The following is a 17,663-nucleotide window of genomic DNA, read 5'->3' on the forward strand; positions in this document are numbered from 1 at the left end:
TTATTCCACCCTGCCCCCTCGTCCCCCCGGAGGCAATTGGAGTTAAGTGACTTGCCCAGGGGTCACACAGCTAGGAGGTATTAAGTGTCTGAGGCCAGATTTGAACTCAGGTTTTTCTGACTCCAGGACTGGTACTCTATCCACTGCACCACCTAGCTGCCCCTCCCTGTCAATTTCTAAAATTCCTTCTAGGATTCTTAGACTATTTCTATAGTCTTTTCTTATTTTTCTTCTCATTATCCCATAAAATCATCTGAACTTTACATCTGAATTTTTCATCTTTCTCTAGATTATTGAGCAAGGGGAGTAGGTAACATTTAGATGTCTGAGCGGAGAATGCACGTGAACTTGAAGACTATCCAAAAGGCTACTGCCTAGTCATGAGGTGTTAAGAACCTGCACCAGGATGATAGCTTTGTGAATGGAGAGGTATCTTATATGAGAGATTTTGTGACAAATAACAATAGTTTGGCAACAAATTACCTGTGTTGAATGGATGTCAGAGAGAAATCAAAGATAACATTTAGGTTGTAAGCCTTGATAACCAGGAGGATAGTACTTATCTAGATAACTATTCCATAAGGCCTTCTATCACTCTGAATCTTGTAATTGAATGTGTGTGTGGGGGGGGGTGCAAAATTATGATTTATTGTTTGATTTGTATACCTATTTTATATACCTACATACTCAGGATCACATAAAATATTTTCAGACAAAAAGGGGTTGCAAGTAGAAAAAATTTAAGTGTTCTATCACATATTGAAAAAAGTAGGATATTTGACTTTATTATTTACTCTTAGCACTTACTACTTATGTGGACAAAGCTTTTTACTCCTCTGGACCTCAATTTTTTGTCACTAAAGTAGTAGGGCTTGCTCTAAGCAATCTATAAGGTTTGTTTTGTTTTATTTTTACTCTTAAATCCTGATGAAACACTGATGAAAAAAGCCCAGTTCAAATAAATTGAATAAGCAGTAAGGTCTAAATATTTTCTTCCATGTAAATATGGGAATTAAGAAGTTGGTCAATAAACATTTAAGTATCTGCTAAATGCAATCTACTAAGTACTGGAGATATAAAGAAAGGGAAGAAATAGCTTTTGCTCTTGAGAAATCCACACTCTAATAAGAAAGACTATGCAAAAAACTATGTTAAAACAAGCTCCATACAGAATAAATAGGCACTAATCAACAGAAATAAGGTAGTAACATGAAGGGTAATTGAGAAAGACTTTCTGTGAAAGGCAGTTTTTAACTTGGGAGAGCATTCCAGACATGGAGTTTGCCAGTGATAATGTTTGGATTCAGGAGATGAAGTAACTTATGGTACAAGGTGATACTATTGAGTTGCAGAGTATAAGAGGGAGTATAAGGTGTAAAAAGACTAGTAAAGGGAAAATGGATTATAAAGGGCTTTGAGTACTTATATAGGATTTTGTATTTGATCCTAAACGTAAAAGAGAAACAATGGAGTTGATCACTTAGGGTGGGGGACTGAGAGAGGTCAATTTGACGGCCAAATGGAAGATGAATTGGAGTGGGGAGAGATTTGAAGCAGGGAGATTATTGTAATAGTTCAAATATGAGGTGATCAGTCCCTGTATCCTACTAGTAGTGACAGTGGCAGTTAAGCAGATTTATACTAGAAATGTTATGATGGTAGAAATGACAGAATTTGGCACATTTTTGGAGAAAGGACGTGAGGGAAGATTTGTGATATGTTGTAAGCCTGAGAAACTGGAGAAATGATGATACCCTCTCTCTTTTTCTGTGTAGATAGATAGATAGATAGATGGATAGATAGATATAGATATAGATAGAAGTGAAGAATTTTCAAGAAATTCATTCTAGAAAAATATCCCAAGGACATTTGTACCTATTTCAATAAATAGTTATTATGTACCTACTGTGTACAGCTGTTACAAAGGAACATATAGTCTTATGGAGAATACAACACAATTACTGTACAGTAGATTGAAATATAATAACCGCATAGGAATAATTAAACAGTATAATAAGGTAAAGATTGCTTGTAGTGGCCGGAAAATCTGTCAGAGGTATGAGACTTGGACATTAAAAAGTCTTGAAGAAAAAGAACCCTTCTGATAATTGGTAAAGATTTGAGAATTTCTTTCAGGCATGGTCAAACAAGTGAGCAAGATTAAATTGGGGAACTGTACAAATAGTCCAGTTTTGTTTCAGCACTGAAATAATAGAGTTCAAACACAGCTTGTGGTATCTTTCTTCATCTGTCTTCTGTCAAATTAAATTGCACACAAGATGTTAGAACTTGATCTTACTTTCCAGGTTTTTCTGAGTATTTGAAGATTTTGGTCCTTAAGCCCAAGAAGGCAAGACATTTTTAGTTAAGTTATGTTTCATGTCACACAGCCATATAACACCACTAATAAAATACTGGTATTAAAGAGCTTGACCTTAATTTCTAAAAGAAGATGCAGAGTGGGAGTCATTAAGGATCTTTACAATTTCCTGGAGGCAGTCCAGCCTTTTCCTCTTCTGTTTAATTCTGGCCTTAACTTGTCATATATTCTGTCCATTTTACTGCATGTAATACCCTGATCAAAACAATCTTCATCTACTTACTCTTTCCAGCATAAATCATATCAGACTCTTTAGTTTTCACTTATTTCTTCAGCTAACAGTATCATTTACAAACGGGAACATCCAGAGGACTTCATCACCCCTAGGAAATACTTCAATGTAAAATCCATATGACTATGCTCGAGGTTGTACCTTTGGAAAACATCTACTCTATAATTTGAGTTTATTTTTGAACTGAGAGGTGACATGGTCAAATCTGTGCCTTAATAATATCACTTTTGCATCTATATCAAGATGAGTTAGAAAAGGAAGAGACTTGAAAGTAAGACAAATATATAGGCTTTTGCAGTAGAACAGGCAAGATGTGATAAGAGCTTGAATGAACTAGTCTGGTGTATATATGAATGTAGAAAAGGGAATAAATGGAGAAATGTTGTGATATTAGAATTTAATAAGATACAAGTAACTGGGACAGCTAGATAGCACAGTGAATATAGCACTAAATCTTGTGGTCAGGAGACCAGAGTTCAAATCCAATCTAAAACAATTACTAGTTGTGTGGCACTGGGCAAGTCACTTAACCCCTTTGCCTCAAAACAACCAAGATAAAGTGATTGATTGGACATGTAAGGTAAGAATGAGAGTGAAGGGCCATAGATGATTTCACATGTAGATGGTTAGAAGTATAGTGGTCTCAGTCTCAACAGAAAGAAGCTGTTCAGAAAAGTAGTGGGAAGATAAAGAGAGAGAATTTTTTTTGTATATGAAAAATATACATGAAAAATATGAAATCTCTTTGAGACATCCATTTTAAAAGTTCAGTGGTCAATCATTGATGTGGGACTATAGCTCAGACGAAGAAAAACTACGCTATCTAGATCAGGACTTGTTAAATTTTTTCCATTCACAACTCCTTTTTACCCAAGAAATTTTTATGTGACCCTGGGTATATGGGTATATAAAATAGGTATACAAATCAAACATTTATTGATAACAAATCAGAATTTCTTAACTCCCACATTCAGTTACATGACCATATGGAGTCTCAACCCACTGTTTAAGAATCTTTGATCTAGATGTGGTAGTCATCTGCATATATGTTATCATTTGAACCCATGAGAATTGATGATGTAATGATGAGAGAGAATATAGACAGAAAAGAGAAGAGAGCCCAGGAATGAATCTTGGGGTTTGACAATGGTGCTATATGGGAATGGGATATAGAAGATAATCCAGTAAAGAGCTTTCAGACAGGAGAACCAAGAAAACAGTGTCAAAAAACCTATAAAGTATCCAATAAAAAAAATAGGTGATATAGGTGATGGATATAATTGATATAGTGATAGCTAAATTATGAATTCCCTGATTTAAAAGATTAAAAATTTGAAAAGACATGAGGTTTGAAATATTGGCAAAGTAAATTGAAGTTGTTAGAAACCAATTTTGTAGGAAATTTCTATAAGTGACCTGAGCTGGAGAAGAACAGATCACATCAGAGCCACAGGACTAAATCAAATGTTTCTATATGAAGGGAGACATCTACTTTTTTCCCTTTGCTACTTTTTCCCTTTGTGTCTTTTATCTGCAAGTTCTCCTAATCGAACGGGATTGTCCCTTTTTGTCAAGTACCATCTATCTTTCCCTTTTTTCCTCTGACATTGTCTCCTCGTAAGTTGCATAGTTAGAAATCCCTAATGAAAAGTACTAAAAGCAGGAATATGTTGGAAACACAATATGTAATTTTTTCATTAACTTTGCTTTACTTCTGGTAGACTTTTTCTTCTCTTCTTGTGAGAGGATGATGGTGATTCAAGGAGACTGAGAGGCTGTTGCTGTTCTTGGACCTCCCCACTGAGAGGTCATTGCATTGTCTGACCTCTCTCCTCTTCTCTCTGTCTCCAAATTATTTTCCCAGTCCACAAGCAACACCTGTGTCAGTAAAGGCTGCTTTGCAACTCCTTCAGATGTTCATAGCTGTGGAGGCTTTCGGAGAATTAACCTGCCCCTCGCAGTGCATTTAGGCATGGTCCTTAACAGGAATACATTTTAGTTTTGCTATTTAAAAAAAAAAAAAAAAACAAACTTTAATTTTTTAAAATTTTATGTTGTTTAATTTTATGTCATATTTATTAAAATATTTATTTATGCAAGTTATTTCATATGATTATCTATCATATATCATTTAAAATGTTTAAGTGTTAGGTGTATGTGTGGAGAACAATTCTAAAATTAGAGTTGTGAACTTGATTCTTTTCCTATTCAAAAAGCTGTTGAAACTAAAAACAATGTATTGTTTGTTCTATTCCTAGTTAGTTAACACAAGCCCAAAGTATTCTTAGTTACTTGCTTATTACTGTTTTAAACTTCATTCACCTTTAAAGAAAAGGTGTATATGAATTGATGTTGAACTGAAACAAACAGAACCAGGAATACATTGTACAAAATAACATCAAGATTGTGTAATGATCAACTATAAAAGACTCTGTTCTTCTTAGTGATTCAGTGATCTAAGGTAATCCCAATAAATTTTGGATAGAAAACACTATCTGCATCCAAATAGATAACTATAAAGACCGAATGTAAATCAATACATGCTATATACATATCTTTTTCTTCTGCCTTTTTTTCTCTTTTGCTTTTTCCTTTTTTTTTCAGGTTTTTCTCCAGCGTGATTCATAAATGTATTATTTTAAAAAATTAATGTACACATGTAACCAGAAAAGAAGAAAACAATGAAAAAAAATGGGTGTATAGATTGCAGCTAATCTGATGTTGCAATTGTATTTTTTCCTCTCTTTGAACAAAAGAATATCTTTCAAGGAATGAAGACTATTCTGTTGAGATGATTGGTCTGGAGCTTGTTAGTATGATAGGTTAAATTTGAGTTATACCTATTGGACATCTGATTTAAAATGTCTAATAGGCAGTTTGTGATATGGGATTGGAACTTAAGAGAGAAACTAGATTGGATATAGATCTCAAAATCCTCTATAGAAATAACTAAATCTGTAAGAGATAAGGAGATAAAACAACACAGATTTTAGAGAAAAAAAGAACAGTAATGGGTATAAGATGATAGAAGATGGAGCAAATGAGACTGAGAAGATGATCTCAGACATATAGGAGAACCAAGAAAGTACTGTTACAAGAAACTAGAGAAGAGATTGCCAAAAAATATTTTTTATGAAATATTTCAAATTTAGAAATCCCTTTTAAATCAGTTGATTCTAGCATAGCTATAGTAATTAGAAATCCAACATAACATCTTTACTGAATTCTTAAATGTTATTCAAGAATGATCATATATTCTTGTCTATTCCTTTTTTAGATAATGAATGCTGAATTTAAGCACAGTGTGATAGGAAGCTATCGTAAACCTCCAGATAAAATAACTAACCCTTCATTTGCATATTGTGGAGCAGTACCTCAAGATCAACTACCTAAGAAGTTACAACCCCTTTCTACTCCAAACAGCCATGGTAAGAGATAATGTAATTCTTCCTTTATAATATTATAATGTCTTATTTCTTGAATTGTAATAGCTTATAAACTTATTTCTTAAAAAATACAAGCTTTTTATAAAATTTGGGAACAAAAAGTTGAATCTCCCAAAATTATGTTATTCAATATTTTTACAGTATTGCATTTGTGTTTTTAAATAATAATAACTAATAATAAACAATGAATCATTTTTCTGTGATAGGATTAAACTAAAAGTTTCAGAAGTTTAATGTAAAAACATTATGAGAAATGCTTGGTTTATTATTGTAAACCAATGTATTTTGACAGTGATTTAATTTTTTTTAATGAGCTGATAGATTTTCTCTATCCTTCATTACGCTATTTCTGACACTTTTCAAACTGATTACTATTTTGGATATCTTAAAATATTGTTTAATAAATAAGAAATATTAAGACCCCCAGATATTGAAATGGGAGAGTTTGAATAGAATTAGAAAAGTGCTGGTAGAAAAGGTTCAATCTGTTTGTATTAGAAACAAGCTCCATGTTTTGCTGCTATGGGAAAGGTGTAATATAATCCATCTTCCAGCCTTCTTATTGGTTAATCACAGTGGTTAATCACCATTCTGGAGGATAGAGACTATGCTTTGTTTTGTTTTTATTTTTGTTCTTAGAAACTATGCTTTGGGAAAAGATTGCATTATAGCAACACAGACAAATCAAATATAGATTGGGACATGTGTTAGAAATGTGATTATATATTAGAATTATATAAAATGTAATTTAAAAATAAGATAACATCTCTTGGATTCAATTTTTTTGAATTTGGGGTCAGAACACCCAATATTGAATCCTGCATATATTATAGGGATTCTGTGAATTTTCTAAGCTTCAGTTTCTTCATCTATAAAAATGGATGTGATAATTCTTAAATTATCTACCTCAGAGTAAGGTTTTGAGAAGAAAATGAAGTCATATATATAAAGTAGTGAATCTAAAAATCACATATAAATGTATGCTATTATTATATTTTCAGTATAATATTTCTTCACAGAGGCAACATAGGGAGCTAACCTAGCAGGCAGGAAGAATTGAGTTTAGGTTCTGTCTCTGACACATTCTGGTTGTGTGTTTTAGAATAAGCCACTTAACTTCTCCATGTTCTAGGCACCACTTTAAAATAATAAGTTGCAAATAAAGGGCAGATCTGCATTGGTAAAGAATGTTTCTTGGGGAATTTTGCATCCAGTGAAATCATTGTTTCAGGCTCTAGCATCTTTTCTCCAATTCATATTTTTGTGTCCAGATAAACTTTGAGTTCTACTGTGTGAGAGAGTTATTTTCTAATCCAAATAATAAAGTAGTAGTTATTGGAAAATCACATAATGTATTTAGGCCTATGAACTTTCCTGGACAGAAAAGAACAATATTTCAAGATCACTTTTAAATCAATCAACAAACATTCATTAAACATCTACTATGTTTCAGATGCCATGCAAGGCATTGAGAATATAAATACAAAAGTGATAAAATCTCTGCCCTTATTGAGTTTGCATTCCAATCATATAATGATTTATTTTTTCCTTCCCAGAACCAAAGCCTGACATCGTGTTAGTCATATGCTAAATTTCTTATAATAGGCAGAGTGTCATAAATGCCTTTTTGTACAAAAGTCTCATGCTTTAGTAAGCTACCTCGTGCATTAGTACTCAATAAATGTTTATTAGTTAATTGACATTCTCTTTAAAGTACTTGGCCAAGAATATGTTTGAATTATTTAAGCTTTTGCTCAGTCTATTTTATCTTTGTAACATTCTCAAGTGTGTTCCTTTCTCTTGTCTGATAGTGCCATCATTCTGGTGCAGGCCCTTATCACCCTACCATTAGACTATTACAGTCACTTTCTTGGAGGTCTGCTTGCCTCAAGTCTCTTCCTACTCCAATCCATCCGAGCAATAAAATGATTTTCTTAAAGCTCAAGTCTGTCACCCCCCTGTAATTAATAAAGGCTAATCACTTTCTATTGCCCTCAGGTTCAAATACAAATTCTTTGATATTCAAAGCCTTTTATAATCTAGTCTGTTCCTACTTTTCCAGTCTTCTTACATCTTACTGCCCACCAGATATTCTTTGATCTAATGACATTGATCTCTCTTCAAACAGTAAATATTTATTAAGAGAACTTGTGCTAAGAGCTAGGATATAAGAAATCAAAAGGCAGTCTCTGTTCTGAAGGAGCTCACTATCTAATAAAAGAGACAAAATGCAAAGCAAACTATATATAGGATAGGGAGGAAATAGCAGGGAAAGACACTAGAATGAAAAAGAATTAAAAAGGCTTTCTGTAAAAAACAGAAAGTTAGGAAAGTCAGTAGGTTAAGAAGTTAAGAAGAAAGAGACCTCATTCATGGGGCAGCTGGGAAGCCAGTCACACCAGTTCAAGAGTATCTTTTGGGGCACAGGGACATAGAATTTCTTGCTGTTTTATGGAGTGCGTTCTCTCTCTCTCTTTTTCTCATCTTCTACAGAAGCCCAGCTTCCATGACTTATTTCCTATTCATGCTATATATAACTTGTTTGTACGTATTTGTTATTTATTGTCTTCTCCATTAAAGTTTAAGATCCTTTGAGGGAGGGGCTTTATTTTACCTCGTTTTATATTTTCAGTGGTTAAATATCACAGTGCCTGGCAAATAGCAGCCTCTTAACAAATTTTCTTTAATTGATGGAAAACTGACTTTGTAGAATCTAAGCAGGTGTCTATTTTAAAAGCTTTTTCCTTCCTGGACTTCTAAACATATTTTCCATATTTGCTTATTTATATGTTGTTGAGTAAGCCTTAAAATTACTACTATGCAGGATCTTAGAAATAAAGCTTTTACATATTGTTTAAAAAAAAACAATTTGCATTTTTTAGAGTTCACATTTTTAACTTGTTTGGGAGTATAACGTTTGAAATCTTTTGTTAAATTGGTAATTATAAATAGCATGCCACTTTTCTTTTCTTTTTTTTTTTTAAATAATAGCACACTACTGCCATTAAAAAGTTTTCACTTATAGGCTTAAGTTTTATGGTTTTTCCCTCCCAATAGCTCTTTTATTGGCTCTGAAAACCCTTCAGGATAAAATTCATCAACTGGAGTTAGAGAGGACACAAGCTGAAGATAACCTGAATACTCTTTCCCAAGAAGCTGCATTGTATAAAAAAGCTTTGCAGAATGAAAATAATGAACGAGACTTGGCACATCAGGAACTGATAAAACAGAGAAAAGGTGAGGTTGTCCAATTATTCTTACACATAGAAAAGTTGTTATTATTTCACTGATTTTGTCTTACCCGCTCTTGTCAACATAGATAATAGTCTGTGGCAGGTAAATAACTTGTTCAGAGACTATATTGCTGATTAGTGGTAAAGGAAGAACTAAAATTTAGGGATCTTGAATCCAATACTCTTTTTATTATACTAGATGTTATGTAGCCTCATAGTTTTTTGAGTCTATGTAGCTTATTTAGTTAAAGCATAATCCTTGGACCAGAGTCATTATTATCACTATTTAGTTTTGATATGTTTCATGTTCATAGAATAGAAATTATATAAATAAAATAGGTATGTAATATGGAGCAAAATAATCTGCAAATAATTGCAAATTAATCACAAGGGGGGGGTCTGATTAATGGTTTTCTAGAAACATCTTTATCATTATATACAAAGGACAACACATATTTCTACAATAAAATACACTACTTAAAAGTTTCCATAGTCCATCCAAGGAGAAATAATTTCTTATTTAATAAGTTAGAGGTCATGGTGCTGACCTTAGTGATATAACTTCTATTTAAATTTTCTATGACAGACCCATGATTCCATTTATAAAAAAAGTTGAATCATTTGCTTTTTTCTCTTTTTCATAGATATAAGCGCACAGCTCAGTGCTGCCCAGACTCGCTGTTCTATTCTAGAGAAACAACTGGAACTCACAAAGAAAATGGTTTTTAATGCAGAGCAAGAAAAGATTTTGGCCCTAGAACATCAACAGGTACATCTATTTTATATAAGCAATGATAACAGAAAGAGTTCAGACTCTTAAAATTATATCTCATTCTAGAGCCACTTTGGTACATTACCAGACATTTAATTTAAAAGTTACAAGGGACCTTCAAGTTTAGAATCCCTGCTATGATATCCCTGTAAGTGAATTATCCTCAAACAAAGACCTCCAATAAGAAGAAACTATTTCTAAAGACAGGCTAACCATACCTCCCCTATTTTATATATGAAGTTCTTTTTCTCCGAATAACCAATATCAGTTTTACTGACATTTATCTCTATTAAACTATGTCTTACTAAATTCAGCATAATGATCTAGTATGTCATGATCTTTTTGGGTGCCTGTCATCCAGTGTGTTAGTTTCCCTTCTCAGATTTGTGACATCTGAAAATTTGATAAGTATGACATCTCTTCCTTTCCAAGTCTTTAATAAAAGTATTAAACATCAGGCCAAGGATATATCCTGGGGAGTATTCCACTGAAAATCATTTGCCTAGTTGACAGTGAACCATGAATATTTTGTTGTTGTTGTTGTTGTTTGGACTCCAGTTCATACTAGCTCAAACAGTTCTGAATCTACCTAATTTTAATACCATTTAGTCCATCTTTTCCATAAGAATAGTATAGTCTACTTTGTCAAATACTTTGCTAACATCTATACAAATGGTAACATTCCTCTGATCTGTGAGTTCAGTTGCCCTTTCAAAAAACTTCATAAGGCTAGTTTAGTTTTTATCATTTTTATTCATATTCTTTTAGGTTTACAAAAGCTTTTTTTCTCAACCTCCTTCCTTTCTTTCCCAGATGATTGTTCCTTATAAACAAGATTTTTACAAAATAAAAAAAAAAATTCAGTTCAACAGAATTAATCAAACTGTCAGTCAAGTCTAACATTATATATTATCTTTTGTACTTCAAGAGCATTAAGAATGCAATGCCCCTGTGATATGGAAAATTTGCATTAAATTTTTTTGCCCTTCCTTCATACCAGAGAAAAAGTCTGAATTATTATGGTATAAAAAGATAAAATGTTGGTTTGAATCATGGCATTTAAGAGCATCATCCCTTATGTCTATATTTTTAGTCATTCTTATATCTATCTTGGGCTTTCTTCACCTTCAGAGGAAATTCAGGGGACTCACCATTCTTTGGTAAGCAATTCAGACATTTCTACTTAGATATCTCACTTGTATCTTAAAATCAGTCTGGTCAAGAACACATTTAATTAGTGGGACAGAAAATTGGGAATGCAACTTAATTAAAAAAGCTAAAAAAAGAACAAATTAAGAATCCTTAATTAAATACCTAATAAATTCTGAAAATCAAAGGAAAGATTAATAAAATTGCAAATAAGACAATTAAACTAACCAATAGTTAAACTACTCAGCTTTTAACTGGTTTTATATTTAAAAAAAACAAACAAAAAAAAACAATAAAAGAGCTAAACATTTGTTTTTGAAAAAGAAGAAAACAAAATTACCATTATTAAAAATGAAAAGGATGAATTCACCACCAATGAATAACAAATTGAAACAATAATTAGGAGCTATTTTGTGTGACAATAAATCTGCCATTTTAGGAGAAATGGATGAATATTTGCAAAAATATAAATTGCCCAGATCAAGAGAGAGAAAACACAATACTTAATTAACCCATTTTATCAAAAGAAATTGAACAAACATCAATGTACTCCCTAAGAAAAAGTTCCCAGGGCCAAATGAATTCACAAAGGAATTCTTTTCTAAATTATTTGAAAAAAATAAGTAAAGAAAGAGTCCTACCAAATTCTTTTATGACACAGATATGGTACTGATATCTGAACTAGGAAGGGCCAAAACAGAGAGAAAAAATTACCCTATCTCCCTAAACCAATCTCCCTAAGGGATATTAATGTAAAGAACTTAAATAAAATATTAGTAAAGGGATTATAGCAATTTATCACCCACATAATATTCTATGACCAGGTGGGATTTGTACCAGTTATGCAGGACTAGCACAATAGTTTTCCAACTATCAACATTTTTGACCATATCAATAACAGAACTAACAGCAATTATGTGATTATCTTACAGAAAAAGCTTTTGACAAAATAGAGCACCTGTTTCTGTTAAAAACACTAAAGAGCGTAGAAATAAATGGAGTTTGCCTTAAAATGATAAGTAGTATCCATCAGCAAGCATTATGTGTAATGGGAAAAGCTAGAAGCTTTCTTAGTAAAATCAGGGCTGAAACAAGGATACCTATATTATTCAATACATAGTAACAGAAATGTTAACTTTAGCAGTAATAAAAGAAAAAGAAATTGAATTAGAATATGCCTTGAAGAAATAAAACTATCACTTTTTACAGATGATATGATAGTGTACTTAGAGAGTCCTGGAGAATCAACTCAAAAAAGTACTAGAAACAATGAACAACTTAAGCAAAATTGCAGGATATAAAATAAACCACATAAATCATCAGCGTTTTTATATATTACTAACAAATTCCAACAGCAAAAGATAGTTGGAGAAATTCCATTTATAATAACAGACAATATGAAATATTTGGGAGTCTGCCTGCCAAGATGAACCTAGGAATTATTTAAATATAATTGCATAAGACTTTTCACACACAAAAAAAGTCAGATCTAAATAATTGAAAAAATATCAATAACTCATTGATAAGCTAGAAAAATAATAATTCATCTGGAAGAACAGAAGGTCAAGAATTCCAAGAGAAGTAATGAAAAATGCAAAGGAAGGGGTGGGGGGGACGTTGGGGGGGGGGGGGGAGGGCTAGCCATACCAGATCTAAAACTATGATAGAAAGTGGCAGTCCCGAAAACTAATACTAAAAAAGATAGTGTTGAATCAGTGGAATTGGTTAGGTATAGAAGAACCAAAACTCAATGACTATAGTAATCTAGTATTTGATAAACCCCAAAACTCCAGCTTCTGGGATAAGAACCTGTTATGAGCCAGAACTTGAAACAAGGTGATAACTCAATGGAATTGATGGAAGCAATGCTTGTGTGCTTGGGTTTGCACCTTTGAGTGTTCACACATTAGCTCACACACATTAGTTCACAAGTTTGGAAGATTTACAAGTGTTCACAAGTGTGGGAGATGCACAAAGTTAGCTTTGTAACTTTGTGAATTCACACTTCCCATAATCCCACTCTTGGAGGAGGAGTCAACCTTTGAGAGAGCATAAAAAGGAGCTGAGTCAGTGAATTCAGTCATTTTGGAAGATTGTCCAGAGTTGGAGTTGAGCTAGAAGCAGAAGCTGCTAGAGGCAAAAGATTAGCAAAGAGAGCTCTTGGAATCAAAGCAAGCTCAAGTGAGTTCAATTTGGAAGATTGACAAGCTAGAGACTGCAGTCAGGCAGAAGGAAGGATTCGGTGGACTTGGAAGGAGAAAATAAACGTTTGGATTTTATCAGCTGACTGTATTTGAAGTGATTATTAATTTGAACTGATACTAAGGCTGCCTCCAGAAAACCTCCCCAAGAAACCTGCTCCCACAGAGAACCATCACATATCATACAAAAGAAAAAGAACACCACAAGAACCCACTATTTAACAAAAACTGCTGTGAAAACCCAGAAAATATGTGGCAGAAACTAGGCATGGACCAGCATCTCGCACCATATATTAAGACAAGCTCAAAATGGGTACATGATTTAGATATAAAAAGTGATATAAGCAAATTAGACGAGCAAGAAATAGTTTACCTGCCAGACCTATGGAGAAGGGAAGAATTTATGATTTTCTATTCCTGTTTGATCAGGAGATAGAAAACATTATGAAATACAAGATGAATAATTTTGATTACATTAAATTCAAAAGGTTTTACACCAGCAAAATCGATGCAGTTATGATTAGAAGGGAAAGAAAAAACTGGGAAACAATTTTTACAGCTAGTGTTTCTGATAACGACCTCATTTTTCAAATAAATAGAGAACTGAGTCAAATTTATAAGAATATAAGTCATTCCCCAATTGATAAATGATCAACAAATATGAACAGGCAGTTTTCAGGTGAAGAAATTAAAGCCATGTATAATCATGTGAAAAAATGTTCCAAATCACTATTGATTAGAGAAACTCAAATTAAAACAATTGTAAGATATCACTTCACTTCGCTATTAGATTGACTAATATGACAGAAAAGTAAAGAGATAAATGTTGGGATAGATGTAGGAAAATTGGCACACTAATGGAGTTGTAAACTGATCCAGCCATTCTGGAGGACAATTTGGAACTATGCCCTAAGAGGTATAATACTGTATACTTTTTGATCCAGTAATACTACTCACTACTAAGTCTGTATCCCAAAGAAATCATTAAAAAAAATGCACATGTTCAAAAATGTTTATCAGAGATGTGGCAAAGAATTAGAAACTAAGATCTGCCCATCAATTGGGCAATGGCTGAATAAATTTGATGTATAAACTACTCTCCTATGAGAAATGATAAGTAGGCAGATTTCAGAAAAACCTGCAAAGATTTATATTAATTGGTGCTAAATGAAGTAAGCAGGAGAACAGCAACATTGTGTTGATAATCAACTTTGATAAACTTTGCTCTTCTCAATTATACTCAGTCATACGATGATATGAGACAGTTCCAAGACTCATGATGGATGCTATCCACATTTAGAAGAAAAAACTATAGTCTGAATGTAGATCAAAGCATACTATTTTCACTTTTGTTGTTGTTTTCTTTTTCTTTCTCATGGTTTTTCCTTTTGTTATGATTCTTCTTTCACAACCTGCCTAATGTGGGCAAGTGTTTAATATGACTGTACGTGTATAATCTATATCACATTGCTTGCCATCTTAGGCGGGAAGAAGAGAAGTAGAAAAATATGGGATTCAAAATGTTATAAAAATAAATGTTGAAAACCAATTAACAAATTTTAAAAAGAAAAGAAAAAAGGGAAAAACAGCACAATTAATATATTGAAAAATACAAAACCATGTACAGTGTATAGCTGTGGACCTCCTATCTCCATAGATGGGTAGTTTAGGGATTTCCTCTCATGTTTTCTTTCAGGTTGTACTTGATCTTAATAATTTTGTCATGTTCATTTTTTATTTTTGTGTGTATGTTTCTTTCCATTTTTATTGTTGTAGTCAATATGTATTTTTCATTCTTACTTCACTCTGTATTAGTTCATGTTTCTTTTTGTGCATCTCTGTATTCATCACATTCATTATTTCATAAAGTGTAGTAATATTCTTTTAAAGTCATATAACAGTTTAATCATTCCCCAGTTGATGTGCTTTGACTCCTCCAAAATTATGTAATTACTGAACTATCATCATCTATTACAAATTTCAGTTTTTGTTTTTATTTTTTCCAGCTACAGTGGGAAAAGGGTCAGGATCAGATGAAGTTGAATGCAAAACTTGAAAAACTTGAAGTCTTAGAAAAAGAATGTGTCAGACTGACAACAACTCAGAAGACAGCTGAGGTAAGTTCTGCTTGTTCCTTTGAAGTGTTGATATGAAGAGTAAATCTTGGTATTTAGCATAATTGGTATTGAAAGTAAATGCAAAGTGAGGTTTATATTAAATTTATTAAACTCCATTTGTAACTTTTGGTACATGAATTCTATCTGCTAAGATAAAAAGCCAATGTCATTTTGGCATTTGTTCCTCCAAAGATGGCAAGGCATTTCCATTTGATAGTTAATATGATTAAGAATCTTAAGGAATGCTTATTATCTCTTTTCTCTGGAAGGGAAGTCAAACTGGTCAACATAAACCTCACTTCTCTCCATCTATCCAATCACACCCATTCTTCAAGATCCTAGTCAGGTCCGACTTTTCCTATTCAAAGGCCTTCTCTACCCCTCAGTGATACCTTCCTTTTAAAAATGTTTTATTTTATTTAATTTGTTACCATAGCACTTCATTATAGACTGTTTTCCCCATATACATCTAGCATTTTACTGCCTCTGCCTTTACTTTTCCCAATATTAGTATCTCTTCTCCATCAGTTAAAAGTTTTACCTTATCTTTTAAGTCCAATTCAAATGCTACTTCATTTATAAAACTTTGCCTTGGGATCTCTTTTCTTTCTCCTCAAACTTCAAAAAGTCCTTCATTTGTTAATTTCATGCTGTTATTTGATTTATATGTAAATTGTATGTTTTGTGTCCCCCTTGCTCCATGAGAGAAAGGGTCATGTTTTGTCTCAAAAGTTTTTATCTCTTCAAATACCTGTCTTCATATTTTAACATATTAAGTGGTTAATCTTAATCAATTGGTTTTTAACATTTTAAAATTTTAATTCTTCTTGAACACTTTAATATTTTTATATTGTCTCTCCAAGTAAAAGAAAAAGACTCTGTTAAATTTCTCTTATATGTCCCACTGTATCCAACACAGTACTTAATAAATTGACTGTAATAGTTTGTTGGAGTTCTTATTGAAACAGTGGGGTTCCCTGATAATTAGATTTGATCAGTCATTCATAGTTGATCATATTCATAAGAATCATATTCCCAAGATTTTCAGAATTATACTTGGTAGCTGGAAATTAGTAACTTAAAACATGTCTTTGGGTGTTTCTGTCTGTCTCTCTTTTTTTATCCTGGCCTTTTATTATCATTTGTAAAAACAGGTAATGAAGACATAGGAACAACAGGAATAAAGCCAACAAAAATAAACTTGGCAGCTCTTTTCATTATTTTTTTCTTTTGTTTTAATTTGCTATAATTGTAAAGACCTCATGCCCTGATTTTAATTTGAATAAAGAACAAAAAAATGTGATTTTTAGGTGTAACTTAAATCATTTTCTTTTACAGGAAAAAATTAAACATTTAGAGCAAAAACTTACTGAGGAAGAACATCAGCGTAAGCTAATTCAAGACAGTGCTGCTCAGGTAAAATAAATAGCTACATATTCTGACCCTCAAACATTTGATTATATACTTTCTGTTCTATTATTGAGATGAAATAAAAATATTTTTTCTTACTTTCTTTAAAAAATAATAATCTTTGTGTAACAGCAAAATAATTAATCAACAAGAAATTTATAATGTAATATCTCTCTGATAAGTTGATTTTATTTGACAAATAAATATTAATAATCACTTCAGAATGTTAGATTAATTAGAAATATAATATTTTTAAAAATTAATGATGAGTTTTATTTCTAAAAAAACCTTTTAATCATTTTGAGCTGTGATAAAGCAGTTAGTGATATTCATTTTTATAACTATATATGAGGATCTGATCTCATAATATTTTTGGAGAAACTTGTAGCAAATCATTATTATAATTATTGATGCAGCTTCAAACTGGACTTGAAATCAATAGAATTTTAATATCTTCAGTTCTACCTTCACAACAAACCAAGAAAAAGAAATCCACAAAGGTAACAGTATAAACATTTACCTAAAAAAAATGTAGGTTTGTAATTGGCAACATATTAATATTTGATAATATTCTATTGTTTTTATGCTTATAGCTTTATAGTTTTCAAGTCATGGGATATTTTGTTTAATTGAGGAATACTCGTTAGACATTTAATTGTCATTTTTGATTGCTTATACAAAGAGGAAAAAGTACAATTTCCTCTTATGAATTTACAATGACAT

General features: G+C 32.2%; 1 protein-coding gene across 1 annotated transcript in view; it reads left to right on the top strand.

Annotated features, from left to right (window-relative positions):
- Nucleotides 1-17,452, top strand: part of LOC127562069 (centrosomal protein CEP57L1-like) — a 53,309-nt gene extending 35,857 nt beyond the window's left edge. The window contains exons 2-7 of the mRNA XM_051997505.1: nt 5,890-6,040; nt 9,116-9,295; nt 9,936-10,060; nt 15,420-15,530; nt 16,869-16,946; nt 17,357-17,452. Coding sequence (XP_051853465.1) covers nt 5,893-6,040; nt 9,116-9,295; nt 9,936-10,060; nt 15,420-15,530; nt 16,869-16,946; nt 17,357-17,452 — 738 coding nt within the window. The 5' untranslated portion in view covers nt 5,890-5,892. The remainder of the gene's footprint in view (nt 1-5,889; nt 6,041-9,115; nt 9,296-9,935; nt 10,061-15,419; nt 15,531-16,868; nt 16,947-17,356) is intronic.
- Nucleotides 17,453-17,663: the final 211 nt, after the last annotated feature.

This window comes from Antechinus flavipes, chromosome 4 (assembly GCF_016432865.1).
Source record: "Antechinus flavipes isolate AdamAnt ecotype Samford, QLD, Australia chromosome 4, AdamAnt_v2, whole genome shotgun sequence".
Taxonomy (NCBI): Eukaryota; Metazoa; Chordata; class Mammalia; order Dasyuromorphia; family Dasyuridae; genus Antechinus; species Antechinus flavipes.